Source organism: Rhineura floridana, chromosome 5 (genome assembly GCF_030035675.1).
Source record: "Rhineura floridana isolate rRhiFlo1 chromosome 5, rRhiFlo1.hap2, whole genome shotgun sequence".
Classification (NCBI taxonomy): domain Eukaryota; kingdom Metazoa; phylum Chordata; class Lepidosauria; order Squamata; family Rhineuridae; genus Rhineura; species Rhineura floridana.
Genome location: NC_084484.1, coordinates 54,109,827 through 54,127,087, shown reverse-complemented (window position 1 = coordinate 54,127,087; position 17,261 = coordinate 54,109,827). Strand labels below are relative to the sequence as shown.

General features: G+C 39.6%; 1 protein-coding gene across 1 annotated transcript in view; it reads left to right on the top strand.

Annotated features, from left to right (window-relative positions):
- Positions 1-3,803: 3,803 nt before the first annotated feature.
- SLC5A7 (solute carrier family 5 member 7) overlaps positions 3,804-17,261 on the top strand; it is a 30,814-nt gene continuing 17,356 nt past the window's right edge. The window contains exons 1-4 of the mRNA XM_061629397.1: positions 3,804-4,016; positions 5,208-5,433; positions 11,642-11,755; positions 12,982-13,137. Of these exons, the coding sequence (XP_061485381.1) occupies positions 5,256-5,433; positions 11,642-11,755; positions 12,982-13,137 (448 nt within the window). The 5' untranslated portion in view covers positions 3,804-4,016; positions 5,208-5,255. The remainder of the gene's footprint in view (positions 4,017-5,207; positions 5,434-11,641; positions 11,756-12,981; positions 13,138-17,261) is intronic.

Sequence of the window (17,261 nt, the reverse complement as noted above, 5' to 3'; positions counted from 1 at the left end):
TAAAACTGTGGCTTTCAGGATGTCATTCATCTTGAGCACCCCACTACATTTCTTTTAGCAAGTGTGGAGTCCCGAAAGAAATTATTCAGCCATTGCTTAGACAAACTAGCTACCTGGAATTGGAGGTGAGGGGAAAGGAGGGGAACGAAATAGAAAATCTATTGGAAGGAAATCAACAGTTACTGATTACTTTGAGGGAAGATGTGGCTACAGTTGCACTCCTGTGCTCTTGGAGTCCCCGAGAGTCTATATATCATAGTGATGAGGTTCTTGGCCATAAACTCTCAGAGAGCAGATGAGAGGGTTGATTTGCTTTTGTCAATAAGATAACAGTATTATACTCCATATGAAAGCACACTATAGCACTTCAGTTATCCTACAGGAAATAAGCAATCAAAACACCTGGGCAAAACAAAACAAAAAACACATTGCCAAAACAAAACAAAACCCCCACATATTTTTGGTATATTTCAGCTCTTATCCCACGTTACATAATCTTATTTAAAAATAAAAACCTTCATCTAATTCACTGGAAAGATATCTGTTTTGTCACTTAAGGATGCTTAACAGCCTGTGCCATGGAGGATTTAAGTTTGCAAGGGAAGTTATTCTCAGAACATTCAGATATCAGTTCTGTTCACATAGTTCAATAATTTGAATATGCTGAATATTTCACTTACAAAATTCTATTTTAAAAAATTACATTGATTTTGTTAACATGACAGTTAAGGAACGGGTCTCATAGAGGTTTTTGCAGCACTGATTGTTTGAAGCTGTTTGAAGTTTTGCGTTAGTTTTGTAAGCCGCTGTGAGAGCCGTTGCAGGGGATAAAAATGCAAAAATAAAGTAAAAATAAATGTCTGTGAAATGTAAACCAGCAGATCCAATTCAACTTTGTGAACCATGGGTTTCCTTTACCCCATTCAGACTCATAAGCTTCATGCCATGCTCCACACAACCTTCATGAATGATCACTGTCCACCCAACTCCAGTATCACTTCTTCCTGCCTACAGCCTGCTCAGCAGTGTCCTTGAGCAAGAAAAAGATGCAGGCAGGAAAATGAAAGGTTGCCTTAGAATAGTTAGAAATTAGCAACCTGCACCATTCATATATAACCACCCACTAGCCAACCACCCAGAAAAGGTGCCCCCACAGGCTGGGAGAGCAGGAGCAATCATTTTGTGAGAGGATCGCTCATACTTAGTCCACAGAGGAGCTCTTAAAGCAGGGATGAGGAACCTGTGGCCCTCCAGATGTTGTTGGATGGCAACTCCCATCATCCCTGGCCACTGGCCACATTGGCTAGTGCTGACAGGAGCTGGAGTCCAACAGCATCTGAAGGGCTACATATTCTCTAACTCTGTCATAAAGCAATGGGAAGGGAAGAAACCATGATATCAAGGGAAGCTTCACAAGCACTTAAGCCAGACCTCACTGGCACAAATCAGCAGCCTTATCAAACCTAATTTTCCTCTCTTGCAATCTGTCCTTCACCTTCACTGAATAAGAATCAGCTAACCCAGCGTCAGCCACTCCTCCTTTCAATAGGCAATACTCAGAGATGAATGTAGAGTAGGTACATAAAAGAAAGGGGACTATCTGTGGGAGTGTAGCATGGAAAGAGGAGGATAAAGTGTTATGTCGTCATCTGTGCAGAGCTTGGAAAAGTTACGTTTTTTGAACTACAGCTCCCATCAGCCCCAGCCAGCAAGGCCACTGGATTGGGCTGGTGGGAGTTGTAGTTCAAAAAAGTAACTTTTCCAAGCTCTGCATCTGTGCTTCTTCAGCAGCCAAGCACAACAACAACAAGCTCCAATGGGAAGCTGGCAAAGAAAACTATAACAAGAACCTTGCTAAGCCAGGACTGACACAACTGGCAAAGTCTATTCACAACTGTAGCCAAGGCAAACCACGACAGGAACCAACCACCAGACATTTATCCCAGACACAGAAGAACCTATATGCAGAATACCCACTCAGATATCACTCTCTGAATGAGGACTGAATGTGCTGGAAAATGCACTGGCCACAAGGAGGAGAATTCCCTGATGTTTCTTCATTCCTGTCTGTGCCTGTTGACTAGCTTGAAAGTAAAGATGCTGAAAACCTAAGACAGCCTTGATTTAGGCAGGCCCCTTGCATTCCCACAAGTGCAACTGCTATAGTATGCAAATTAGGCCTTGACCTGGCCACTACAAGTGGTTGATGATGTTCCTGTCCCCTGATTATTTATTTCTATAGAAACAGCCAAGACTAAGAATGCTGGTGGAATGTGGAGAAATATCAGCCACAGCAAGAGGGGTCACCAGCCCAGCAAAAGGGATCTGGAGGTAACTTTTGGGGCTCAACAAACCAAAGAAATGTCTCACGCTGGCAAATTCTGAGGGCAGAACTTGACAACGCAGCACCTATGTTCCATCTACTCTTTCACTGAGTACACTCATTCACTTTACATATAACATAGGCTAGATCCACTAAGGATACATCCATACCATACCTTTAAAGCCCATTTAAATCACATGGCTTTGCCCAAAAAATCCTGGGTATTGTAGTTTCTTAATGGTGCTGGGAATTGTAACTCTGTGAGGGATGCAAAATTTAATGAGCTCTTAACCTCATGTGCAGTCCAGTTCTGTACATCTTTGCTGAGATGTAAGTTCTGCTATGCTCAGTGGGACTTACTCCCAGGCATGTATGTACACCGTCACAGGCTCAGCATCTCCACTCCGGCACAGCTGCTGTCTCAGAAGAGCCATAGATTAGGGAGCAAACATTCCAGATTTTGATTAGGTCTTCTTGGATATTTTAGGGATGGAAGGAAATTATACGAGGTGGTTTACAATTGCATGGTAAAATACATGACAACCAAGTTATGGGGACAATATAGAATACCCATGGCGGTGTTTTCAATCAGTAAAAAGTATTCTCTCAAATAATTCAACAAAATAATTCAGCTGAATTCAACAAAAGCATTATGGATGCTTTTTTCCTTTTATCTTTTGGGGAGGAAGGAAAGACAGGATAAAAATGTAATAAATCTAATAATTTCAGTTAAGCTGATTGAATGTTTTTGAACAATGTTACAACGAGCACATGCTGTGGAACTGCACTCATATTCACCTGCTGCTGACATTTAGCTCCAGTCCTGATCGTCCATCTTCCTTTTCCCATTGCCCAGTATACAGCCCTGGACACAATGTGCTCTTCCCCTAAAACTCCCCCTTAGCATTTTGTTTTGTGTTCCATTCCGACACTCATTTCCTTCCTTCCTTCCTTCCTTCCTTCCTTCCTTCCTTCCTTCCTCCCTCCCTCCCTCCCTCTCCCATGTAGTCGATCACACTCTGTTGAGTCATCTCTGCCCCACAGCCCCTATTTGCCCTGTGACGTGTTTCTCCCAGCTCTGACGGATGTGGTTGCCTCACCCCACTCCTTTATAATGGAATCTCCTCTTTTAATTCAATAACCACACACAGGCCACAAAATGAGCATAGGCTCAATAGGAGGAGAAGGGAAGGCAAACAGCATCTTTGCCACACCTGTGATCAGTGGAATTACAGCCAAGGAGCTTCTGTTTTGCTGCTCCTGAAGGAATGGCTGCTCTTTTGAGAGAGGAGCCCTAGATATTTCCCCTCCCCCTGGGATGGCTGATGCTCTGGCTGCCTCCATAGCTACAGCCTCAAAGAGCCATTGGGAATGGGGTAAGATGGAAGGAAAGGCAGCGATTCCCAAGAAGGGGGGAAATTCAGCCTCTTAGATGCTGCAGGGTTTCTGGCTTCTCTTCTGTGCTGCACAGGACCCTGGATTCATATAGACTAGGCTGCATGATGCTCTTATATGACTGGAGCTCTTTGCAAATGTGCCTGTCCCTTTAAAGAAAGGGAAAGCTGCTTCTCACACTCTGCCTCTGTGGGTGAACACAAGGTGCTGGGATTGAGCTGCTTGATGCCAAATCAAGGGAAAGTAAAGACAGAGCACAGTGGAAGAAAGGAGAAGAGGAGATCTGCTGGAAAAAGAGGTGAATTTGTGCAGGAATGGGGATCAGGGAAACAAAAGGGGGAGGGCATGTGAGGGGAGGGGAGAGTTTTGCCTAACCATGCTGGGAACAATTACTGTTTTTGCAGGGTGTGTGAGTAATCAAATAAATCTAACTTGTTACAGACGCTAGTTTGGGAGTTTAGAAATTGGCTGGGTAAACTCAAATATCACCTTTTGCTCAAACTTTAAAAACTGATCAACAATTTCAAAGGAAATAGTCACTAAAGATGAGGTGGAGAAAGGAATTACTGATCTCTGCTTGGATGCCAGTGCTTTTGTCAGATAATTGGGTCATACCCTCCTCTGATTCTTATGGAGATTTACATATTTATATCACACAGAAACCCCTTATGTAGTCATGTTTTGAATGAAAACACTTTTCATCTCCTGATAAGATGTAGGTTATCTGTGAAAGTAAAAGTAAATTCAGAGGGAACATAGGAAACCAGCTTAAGGTACACCAAATGTTCATAATAGTTCTAATCTTTCTTCATTACATGTCTTTTGTCATGTAGGCTATTGATTGTGTTGAATTCTGTTCACACTTTAAATCTTCTAGTGATGAGTTTCTCCTGTATCAGACTGTTGCAAAACTTGAGGCAGACCTTCTCAAGGGATAGAAATGTCATTCTTATAAAATGAAAACTGCACATGCAAAAGTGGCGGGAACTACTTCTGTATTTCTGGTCTTCATTGTTTGAAAAACATTTAATATTTTTTAGTATAATTTGTTCAGTAAAGAAGGAGGTTAATCTGAAAAATGCAGAAATGTTCACCATTGTAAAATATTAAAGCTCATTTTTTTCATATTCTTGAGGTTTATGGAGTTTTCTTTGATTTTGAGCCCACATTTGGATTTGATTATCTACAACAAAAAATCTTTGTTTGTTAAATATTTTGTTTAAATAGCTTGGCAATAATACATTCCTAGTTAACATTTTGATTTTTAGATTGAAATATTTGTTTACAGATGTTGCATTATTAATGAATTACATGTGGATTATTAGAAACATAGAAGAGGTTACATCTGAAATAACATAATATCTGGATCAACTGTAAGATAAAACAATGTGAGATTTTTTTTAAATGTTCGTGTGATTTGGGCTCAAGCTTTTTGCCATGTAGAAGTGATGTCCAGCAAAGGCATAATATGTGATTCCCTTTTGTCTAGCTCTCATGTTAATGAAATAGTCATCCGGAGAACTGTCCAGACTTCAGCATGGCTTTTCATGTGGAGGGGCTGATAGCCATCATTGTGTTCTACTTGGCCATCCTCTTTGTGGGAATATGGGCTGCATGGAAAACTAAAAACAGCGGCAGTGATGTAGATCGTAGTGAAGCTATTATAGTTGGCGGAAGAGATATTGGCTTGCTGGTTGGTGGATTTACCATGACTGGTACATGTTCCTATTTGTAACCATTATTCAAGTGTGCTCATCATTTATGTGTTTACATTCATCACAATGTTACAATGTTATTTAACCTCCAGTAAAATTGCACGCCACATAAATAGTTCTGCTAGAAAGCCTTCCACTAGTTGCTTCCAAGTAGTCACTTGTGAGATGTATATCTTATGTGTTTTCTTTTTGCCTTTGCAAATTGCACCCCACTGGGCTTACTAAATAATGCAGTATGAACAAGCTGATATATAATCATGATCAAATATATCCCTTTATAGTTTATTATAATGAATGAACCACATGTTCTATTCTTTTAATGCCTTTGGCAATATCCAAAGGGAGTCATAAGAATTCATCAATGGAACTTTTAAAAAACTTTTAGAAAAAAAGCTTTTATTGTTTCTGAATGTCACACTGAATGAGACAAACATGTTACATAAAAGGAAGAATCAAAATATCATATGGTGAACACCATTGTAGATGCACCTAGTGAAGTCTAAACCCAATGTAGCTATCAACTTCAGTACAGTTACACATTTCACTGGGCCTGCCTTATCACAATTTAAGCAAATGATTCAGGATCTCACATGATGATCCACAAAGCAATTTAGGCAGGATATGTTCAGAGGAAGTATGCTTCTGAATACCAGTTGCTGAAAACCTCAGGAGGGGAGAGTACTCTTGCACCCAGATCCAGCTTGCAGGCTTCCCAGAAGCATCTGGCTGACCACTGTGAGAACAGGATGCTGGACTAGATAGGCCATTGGCCTGATCCAGAAGGCTTTTCTTATGTTTTTTATGTTCTTAACATAGTCAAGCATTTCATGCACTGCAATCCTGTGTGTGTTTGTTCAGAACTAAGTCTCACTGTGTCATAGGGCTTACTCCCAGGTAAGTCTGCATAGGATTGCAGCCTTAATGTTATTGTGTACTTGGATACCAGAAGAAAGAGACTGGTCAGTGTATGTTTTCCTTTATACAGTAACAGGCCATGTTGATTCCATGGTGACATCGGAGAAGGTAAATGGCCAAATGGTGAGTCATAATGCACCAAAATGCTTAAAGTGTTAATAGCTAGGCCTTCCATTGCAAGTATTACTCAACTGACATTTTGGATTGGTGCAAAATGACATTAGATATTAAATGTCTCCACTCTACTTGCTATAAAGGACCTCACTCTTGAGACAGGACAAACTCATTCAGGAGAAAAACCGTTTCAGTCCCAAATCTGATTATTCAGTGTTTCTTCCCCGCTTTGTGTAGTGTTATCAGCTTTGCAATTAAAATTGTTCTGTACCAACTTGCAAAACATGGACACAATTTTGTTGTTCTAATGTGTTTTTGTTGATTATAATGAAATTTTCATTCATTTACAGGACTAGAGATCTTTAATAGGGAAAAATAGGACATCAGTTAAAGCAAGTAAAAGTATGTCCCTCTTCCACCACCTGCCAAATTTTGATTCAAGAATGGGAGTTTTTATTCTCCTTTTACTGCAGTGTGTAATTGTTGTCCATTGGATTGCCCAGACATCATTTAAAAATGCTATCCATTGTAAAAACCTCTGGAGGAGTAACCATGTTGGTCTGTTGAAACAAAAACAATAAAGGGTCTTGTGGGATCTTAAAGATTTATTATGGCACAAGCTTTAACGAAGTGGAGAGCCACAAAACCCTATGTTGTTTAAAAGGTTCTAAGGCCATACACTAGTGATCCCCAACGTTGTTTGGCCCTGGGGCACATCTAGAAATCTAAGAAACTGAAGTAGGCACCAGAAAATTTCCATTTCACAGAAGGAAAACTGGTGATGCTCAGAACACATACACTGAACAGGCAGAGCAAAAAACAAAACATAGACCAAAAATGCAGAAAACCCCACTGAAAAAAGGAAATGCCGCCAACCAATCCCCCCCCAAAGCTCAATTTAAACTCAGTTTAAAACATGTGCCAAGAGGGGTGTCTGAGGTTGCCATGGTGCCTACAGGTGCCACATTAGGGTCTCCAGCCTTACACCATACACTAAGCCAAACACCAAGGACACTATCTGGTAGAGTTCCAATTCCCAGTTCTGCTAACATTTGGGTCAGTTAACTTCCCTATAATCCTGCACTGATTTTTGGTGTGCAAATCTTAGTATATGGGGCAGAGGAAACTTTGCTGATCTATGTTTTGTCAGACACAAAAGGATTCTAGCATTTCAAATGAAATTAGATTTAATTCTGCCAATAGAACTGATTGCCAGTCCTGAAAATAATGAGAATTTTGCAGACAGTTTTGTCAGAAGAAGCACAAGCTGTCTAGTGTGATTAGTGATGTTAATAAATATTTAGAAAGTGGCAAAATGTGTTCTTTCTCAATGATATCTGCAAGACAAAGAAGACTTTTTTAAAAATTAGATTGTACAAAATAATTCAGAACTAAATGCATCTGTTCACAAAATACAAACAAATCCTTGCTGGCAGAGAGAAATGACAGATTTGATTTCAACAGAGAAACAAATTTAGACACGTGGATCAGCAAAATATATTTTAACTAGCACTGCATATATAAATGTTTTTCCTATTATAAGAAAAGGTCACAATCTCATCTCCAAAATAAATTAAGGTCCTGAGTTCAGGTTTGAACACATTCCAATAAAATACAGATCAATACTTTTGCCTACATTTTAGCTACTTACACATCCAAAACAGTCAATGAGCTTATCCTTCAGTTGTATTCTAATTGTCCCACAAGCTTACTCACAATAGACCAAGGACTGTAATCATAATGCAATCCTATGGGTTTACTCTGAAGTAAATCTCATTTTGTTCATAAATGTGCATAAGATTGCAGCCTATTTCCTTCTTTCCTCAATTAGTGGTCTTTTTGTAATCTTATGTGTGTTCTTCCTTTTTGTCACATGCTTTTTAACTTTATTTCAACATAAGATTCCCTGATGTTTATAAAAGATCCTGAGCTAAGATTATGGGGGGGGGGTGAGAACAGATAGATACTAAAATCGAAACCCTGCCATCAGTAGCCCTCTAAAATATTCCTAATACTAGAAGAAAGAGAGCTTCAGATTTAATACGTGTTTCTGTTTGTTAAGTTTATGTAAAGCATCACAAACACCAACTCTGGGTCCAAGGAAAGAATTCATATGTGGAGGTTGCTATGCGGGATTTTTTGCATCTTTAAAAGAGGTATTGTTTTGCTGTTTTGTTCTTTGCCTCACTGGGTGTCCTTGGAGGAAGAGCAGGATACCATTTCTTAATTTCTATATGGAATAACGATAAAAGACTATGTGCCTGGTAGCAATATTTAGCTGTAAAAACATTGCATAGGAGCCTTGTATAAACAATGAATGCTATGTAGAGTCTCCAAGATCAGCAATTTGCTCGTTTTTCGGGGGGGGAATAATTGAATAAATTTGTCTGAAAAGGAACTCAGGAGTTATTCGGTCATTCATGCTAACAGTAGTGTTTTCAGCAAAGTATGGAAAATGGATATAAAAAGAGCTTGGTATTTGATAATCCCATTGTTGAATGAATAATAATAAAGTCTTCAGTGATTTCTAAAGTTAGTCAGACTAGGGTAAATCCACTGAAATCAATCTGCCTACATAACTTACATCCATTCATGTCAATGGGTCTAATCTGAGTATGACTTAACTGGGTATTTCCCTTGTTCGTTTGTCTGTCTGTCTGTCTGTCTGTCTGGTTGGTTGGTTGGTTGAGCTCAGATATGAACAGAATATGAATAAAATGAAGAATAATCAATTCTGAGCCTCTGAGCTTGGATAATTAACAAAATCTGTCATCAGATCATGTCTGTGTGTCTTGTTATAAAGAAGATGATGAATCTACCCATATAGGTATCACACAACCCCCAAAAGGTTGTTAGTTGTCAGTGCCATCCCATTACATCTTATTGACAGGCAACCAGACAAGCTTCACTGCCATCATCACAAGCAGAGCAGATAGTAACTGGAGTTTTGCCATTGTCCCTTGCAACTATGTTGGCAGATCAGTAGCATACTGCTGGTTTTTGCATTGTGATGTATTTTTTTTAAAAAAAAATGACAGGAATTATTATTGGGATACATGCTCCATGCAACCTATTTTTTTATCTCTGTTATTCATCACTAAACTACCAGAGACAGGGTACTGGATGGATGCTTCATGGCATCTCTTTTTGTCTATGTGGGTGTTATTCATCAGCAGAGTCAGGAATTTGATGGTGGTGCATAGTCTGATGATAGACCAACCATCATCTTCGACAAGCTCATAGGATGAATAGTTAGCCACACTTATAAATAGTACACCTCCCTTTCTTCTTCCACTATCTCCCTCTCACATTTTGATGGTGAATGCAGCTGTACAAATCAGCTAGGCTCTGTATTTATGATTTCTGAGTTAACCTTAGGGCAGTCATCGTAACTACTAAAGAATTCCTTAATAAGGATATTAAGAATGATGCTTCATTAAGCAGAGCACATGATTTAGTACTGCCATCAGCAGCCTAATCAGGTCTGGACTCCGGTGTGCACTAAACAATGGCACGAATGGAGGCCAGCATTGCCACTGAGGATCAGGAGTCTTCTGTTGGGAAGGCAAGTCTACGGCTAAATAGTGGATTCACACAACTGGGGTTTAGTGAAGATAACGCAGACATAATCGTGCACCAGTTGAACTCAAAGCCATTGTTCCAACTGATGGGGTGGGATGCAGGAAGATAGTGCATGGAATAGTAAGGAGAACAACGAGGCTGGAGAAAATAAAACTGAGAGAACTAATCAGAAAAGGCCAAAATTAGCTGTTGCCTGGGGAAACATGCAGGCTTGACCTAGAAGTGTATGTAGTCATCACACTAGGTCAGGAAGAACTAATAAGCAGTGTGGGGATGGAGCCAGGCTGAAACCTGGACAGGAGAAGACTGTCCTCAGCTCCCCTCCATTCTGCATCCTGGGTTGGCTCACCACCAGCATGCAGAAAAGAAGGCTCTCAGTCTGAGTCCTGCTGACTCTGGCAAATGCTATTACACTCCATCAACCCGCCATTGAGACTGCATTGTGAGACAACACAAATCCTGGCATTATTGTCAGTCTTCAGGATTTTTCAGAAGATAAGACATTCAGGGCCAAAGCACATGAGACAATGGAGATCCATGATCTGATCTGCTGTCTCTTAAACTTTTCATGAAAGATAGCTGGGTGTGTGCACCTCAGATCAGGAGCACAGTGCTTGGGGAGGATGGTTCAACTCTTTTCTTTGGAAACGTACTCACATTAATGAAATCTCCCAAAGTACTTATGAACTGATAAAGTGCTTGCATGGCATTGCAAGAGCATTGAGCGAACACTGTAACACATAATTTGTGACGCTTTCTCATTACTGCCTCATTGCAATATATTCTTTCACTTGCTAGAAAATTTGCTGAAATCATTTTGTTAAAAATGAAACAAGAGTGTCTCTTAGAAACTGGAATCCTTTCATGACAGTTCAAATTTTCCATTGCAAAAAAAAAAAAAAAGGCAAGTGGATTTTTCAAGAAAATGACATTGGGAAAATGACCAAGAATTTGATTTTTAAAAAGATAACACTTTGAAGATGAATTTTAACAGCCTTCAGAGAAGGGGGGGCACTTCACCAAACTGCTTCTGTAGAAACATTTGCCCAGCTTGAATGATAATGTATCTGTTCTGTCTGTGAACTGCCTTAAAGTATTCAACATCCCCCCACTTGATGGAGATGCCTCCGAGAATCAGTTCATTAGCTGCTCAGGAGAGAGCTACATCACAGATGCTGCCATTTCTTATGTGTGTGTGTGTGTGTGTGCAGGCAAGACATTTGTAAAGGCATAGCTTAATTCAGCCAGGCGTCTACACTGAAACAGAATAGCAAAGAACATCAAGGTTAATATTTGGGTGGGTGTACTAGACCATTATAATTTCCCTTTCACCTCCCCCCTCATTCTTTTATTCTTCTCTAGTTGTTTAGAGTGGGTAAGGCTGCAATCCTAACCCCATTTACCTGGGAGTAAGCCCCATTCAATTCAATAGGACTTCATATCTGAGAAGACATTGTTAGGATTGCGCTGCAAATCTACTAAGAATTATTTAGCTGAGATGTGATTTTGTCTCTCTACAGTTCTGTATTCATAACACAAATACATTCTGTCGGTCTTCTTTTCTGATCGATGATATGCTTTTCCATTCCTTCTTCAGCCACTTGGGTTGGAGGTGGTTACATAAATGGGACAGCGGAGGCCGTGTATGTACCAGGCTGTGGGCTGGCCTGGGCACAGGCACCCATCGGATATGCTCTTAGCCTGGTTGTAGGTAAGTTGAAACTACAAAGGAAGGAAATGTCAAGTTTCATTGACACCACATAGTTAAAGCTTGAGAGAAGGTGAATTGTTTCACTGAACCCACTAGCTGAAAAACAGCTTGGCTAACTGTCCTCTTGCTCCTCTTTTCATGTAGATGGATTTCGGGGAAATGAGGGGTGGGGAATCAGCACCGAAGACAGGATGGACCCATGCAAAACTGTGTTTAATTGGTCTGCAGTAAGATATAAAGAACCAGGGCTCTACCACATTCAAATGCTGCTTTATTTTTTGTTATTGTTTCTCCCCAGAATAGTCCAAGGATCTTGGAAAGGCAGGGAGTTTGATCCAGTAGTAGTAGCATTTCTTTCTGGCATGTATTCTTTAACTCTTTGTGCTGATGAGTAACACTCCATTAGTTGTGCACTGCCAGCAACAAAAGCTATTATAAGAACCAATTCCATGGCCATGTTGCCATTTCTTTGACAATGATTAACAGCAATGGTGCCTTAGACAGTTCATTATATTATGGGTGGGGGAAATCTGTAATCTGCTTAGATACCAATTATTTATTTATTTTATTTATTTATTATTTGATTTATATCCTGCCCTTCCTCCCAGCAGGAGCCCAGGGCAGCAGATGAGCTTGGTACATGTTACAGACGAGAGTAGTACATGAAAACCACCAAGCACCATTATTATTTGAGTGTTACTAAACTGAGAAATCCATGAGAATCTAAACTCTTATCAATGCTTTCAATATTCCACAAAGTTAATGTTTATTTTTCCTTACATCGTGAGATTTAACACAGTTGACATAATCTGAATTTTGGATGCAGTTGGACATAATCTGAATTTTAGGGGCTCTCTGATTTACTGTATTCAGGTCAGCACTGATGGTCCTTAAGAAAGGGAATGTTCTAGAGTCTTGGACAAATTTTCCTTCTCAACTTTATATAAAGAAGTCCAATGTACGCAGGCACTTTCCACTGTGTGCAGAATGTTTTCTGCCATTGACAACATCAGGAAGCATGCCCCACATCTTCAAAGTGCTATTTGAAATCAGAATCTTACCATCCAGTGAATGTTTGAAGTCTTCTGTTAAATGGGGAAAATTACATGAGAAAATATTATGCAGAACCATAGATTTAGGCCAATTATAGAAGGATTTTGTATTTAACCATTGAGATCACTTCCAGTTCCTTATGTCTGTTGTCCTTCTGTTGTTTTATGTTTTAGGAGGTTTGTTTTTTGCAAAGCCCATGCGTTCCAAAGGTTATGTGACAATGTTGGATCCATTTCAGCAAATTTATGGAAAACGGATGGGAGGGCTTATCTTCATACCTGCTCTGATGGGGGAAATGTTCTGGGCTGCAGCCATCTTTTCTGCATTAGGTAAGGAATACTACGTCATTGTATGAAGCAGGGAGAACCATTTTTTGGTTCCTGAACAACTCTCTATAAAAAAGATCAATACAGATGCTAGCCATCCTTGTGTTACAGAGCAGCATTCTTCAACTCTGAGTCCCCAAATGTTGTTGGACTACATTTCCCATTATCCATGACCATGCCTGGGGATTAGGGGAGATGGAGTGTAATAACATCTGCAGACAAAGTTGAAGAACAGAGAAATATATTTATATTATAATCTATATCTAAATGCCCATCATGAAATCACAAACCAAACTGGGCTGCTCAAAGACTCAAGTTAACAATGATGTGGTGATACTTTATCAGAAAACTGGTTGTAAAATATCAGGTATACATGTCAGGTGTCAATATTTATAGCAACATTTAAGGAGATTCATCATGAAATGCTTTGGCTATAGAATTTAGTTTGACTTTAAAGAGATTAAATTGCAACTGAAAACATACTTTGTAATGTTAAGCAGTTCAGCCTTTGGGCTCATTCACACTGCAATTTAATATGAGATCGAGGCTGGCTGCATTCCCTTTTAATTTGCAGTGATTACATGACATTTTTTGGAAAGGGAAGGCAAGCCGCTGCATTTCCCTTTAAATGCGAATCAAACCAATCCGCTGAAAATCCAAATAGCAAGGAAAAAACCACCTCTGCTTCGCTGGGTCCCGCTCATGTAGTCCCTTATTCCGATGTTTCCTGCTGGGGGAGTGGATAGTAACTTGCAGATACTCCCCTTTCTCCACCCACTAAACTCCCCATCAACTCCATTTCATTTCTGTCTGCTTAGCCGGCCACTTCTGCCACTCTAGCCTTCCTTTCCACCCCTTCACTCCCCTCTGTAATGTTAACACAGGGTTGTGGATGTGCAAAAGGGCAACGTTAATGCCCCTCCCAAGTGCAATCAAAATAAAAGCCTGGGTTGTTTCAGGCTGGGAGGAAAAGAACACAACTTATAGTGCGTGCGTGCGTGCATGCGCTCACACACACACACACACACACAGAGACAGAGAGAGAGACAGAGAGAGAGACAGAGAGAGAGACAGAGAGAGAGACAGAGAGAGAGACAGAGAGAGAATTTTAGTTTGAGCTAATGATGTGCAGTGCAATCCTGTAATGTCTACTCAGAAATAAGCCCCAATGAGTTCATTTCAACTTACTCTCAGGGATGAGTATATAGCATTGCAGCCTTAGAGATCTAGAATCCAGCTTGTGTAGCAGAGGAGCTAGTAGCATGTCTCAAGAATGTGAGGGTTAACATGGAATGTGGCAACTACATACATGCAGGATTGTCTATGCACATATAAGCCTGTGTGTGCTATGCCTGCAGTTCATACTTGCATACATGGTGGGAGTGTATGTGTGTGCCCACTTCTCTATTCCCAGAAAAGAAACTTCAACCCGTACCATTGTATACAAGCAGTAATGAAACTCTAGGGTGCATCTCATTGAAAAGATATTCTGGGAATGGGAATTAAGTCCTAGGGGAAACTGATATACAAAATTATGGATGTCAGTTCCTAATGGGTTTTTTTCTGAACATTTTTCATTCTATTGCAAGAACAAAGTTTGATAGCTCTTCTAGCATAGAGGGGAACCCTTCAGATAAATTACTGTAAGTGGTCTTTGCAACTTTTGCTACTTAAACACACACACACACCAACAACTGCACATAAAAAGCTGTTTGCAGTCTTTTAAAAATAAAACAATCAACCTTATATCCAGCTGTGCTCTGATTAGTTGGAAATCAATGGGGAACTTTGCAAGTGCTGGAGAGTCTGAGAATAAACTGCATGCTGAGGTGATGGAAACTGAGGGGCTTAAACAACTTTAAGGGATTTTAATATATTAAACACAACTCAAGCTTTTTAACACAACTCAAGCTAAGTGAAAGCTTTCTTTGGTGTTTCACAATGAGAAAGCAAGCACTATCAATGCCTTTAAACCTGTTAGGCTCATAAAAGGACAACTTGCTGACTAGGAGCTAGGTGAAATTTTTCAGTTATAGGAGTTAAGGCAACACAACGAAATATACTCTGAGCTAGGACCACGGAGAGCGACAAACTCAGGCATAAGTTCCATGGTCCTTCCAATATTCATAGGGCTGGTGCACACATACATGTGTGAGCATGAATGCTCAGGAAGGCTATCAAAGATTTAACACCAAAAATAGAACTTATGTTGTTGTTGTTATGTGCCTTCAACTCGATTATGACTTATGGTGACCCTATGAATCAGTGACCTCCAACAGCATCTGTCGTGAACCACCCTGTTCAGATCTTGTAAGTTCAGGTCTTTGGCTTCCTTTATGAAATCAATCCATGTCTTGTTTGGCCTTCCTCTTTTTCTACTCCCTTTCATTTTTCCCAGCATTACTGTCTTTTCTAGTAAATCATGTCTTCTCATTATGTGTCCAAAGTATGATAACCTCAGGTTCATCATTTTAGCTTCTAGTGATAGTTCTGGTTTAATTTGTTTTAACATCCAATTATTTGTCTTTTTCGCCATCCATGGAATCCGCAAAGGTATCTGCAAAGCTCTCCTCCAACACCACATTTCAAATGAACTGATTTTTCTCTTATACATCAGGACAATCAGATGCTGTGGCACCCCCATTTCTTTTAAAGCATTCCATAGTTTTTCATGATCTAAACAATCAAAGGCTTTGCTGTAATCTATAATGCACTGGTGCCTCTTCCCTTTCTAAATCCCGCTTTCTTGCTCCATATATGGTAAGAGCCTTTGTTGTAGAACTTTGAGCATTACTTTGCTTGCATGTGATATTAGTGCAATAGTCAAATAATTACTGCATTCCCTGGGATCCCCTTTCGGTGGAATTGGGATGTATATTGAATGTTTCCAGTCTGTGGGCCATTGTTTAGTTTTCCATAGAGTTCTTGAGTGTATTGCTTCCACCTTCCTTTTAATTAGTCTTGGTCAGCCAGTGTGTTCCCCTGTTGATTATTCAACATCCCTACCCTTGGTTTAAATTTCCCTTTAATTTCTCTAATCTTTTGGAATAGGGCTTTTGTTCTACCCTTTTTGTTGTCCTCTTCTATTTCTTTACAATAACTATTGTAATAGTTCTCTTTGTCCCTACGTACTAGTCACTGTATTGTTGCATTTAGGGTTCTGGCAGTGTTTCCTTTTGCTTTTGCTTTCCTTCTCTCTTTAACCATTTTAAGAGTTTCTTCAGTCATCCATTGAGGTCTTTCTCTCTTTTTAACTAGAGGTATTGTCTTTTTGCATTCTTCCCTAATAATGTCTCTTCAATCAATAGTTCTTCTGGTTCTCTGTCAACGAAGTTTAACGCCTCAAATCTTTTCCTTATTTGATCTTTATATTCTTCTGAGATGTTATTTAAATAGTATTTTGGCATTATGATTGCTTTGTTCTTCTTCTTTAGCTTTACTCTGATTTTCGATATGACCAGTTCATGATCTGTACCACAGTCTGCTCCTGGTCTTGTTTTCGCAGAAAGTATGGAACTTCTCCAACTTCGGCTACCAATTATATAATCAATTTGATTCCTATATTGACCATTTGGTGATGTCCACGAGTACAGTCATCTTTTCGGTTGCTCAAAAAATGTGTTATCAAGAAACAAATTACTGGCTTCACAGAATTCAATAAGTCTTTCTCCTGCTTCATTTCTATCTCCTAAGCCCCATTTCCCCACAATTCCTAATTCTTCTTTGTTCCCTAGTTTGAATTCCAGTCCCCCATGATTATCAGCACATCTTGTTTTGGTATGTGATCAATTTCTTCCTGTACTTCTGTGTAAAATCTCTCCAATTCCTCTTCTTCTGCATTTGCAGTTGGAGTATAGACTTGGATGATGGTTATGTTAATAGGTTTCCCATGTAATCTCATTGATATAACTCGCTCAGACCTTGCGTTGTAGCTCCTAATTGCTTTTGCTACATCACTTCTCACTATTAAAACAACCCCATTTCTTCTTAATATCTCATTTCCTGCATAAAATATTTTATAGTTGCCTGATTGAAAATGTCCCATTCCCATCCATTTTAATTCACTCACACCAAGTATTGTAATGTTCAATAATAATAATAATAATAAATAATAAAATTTTATTTGT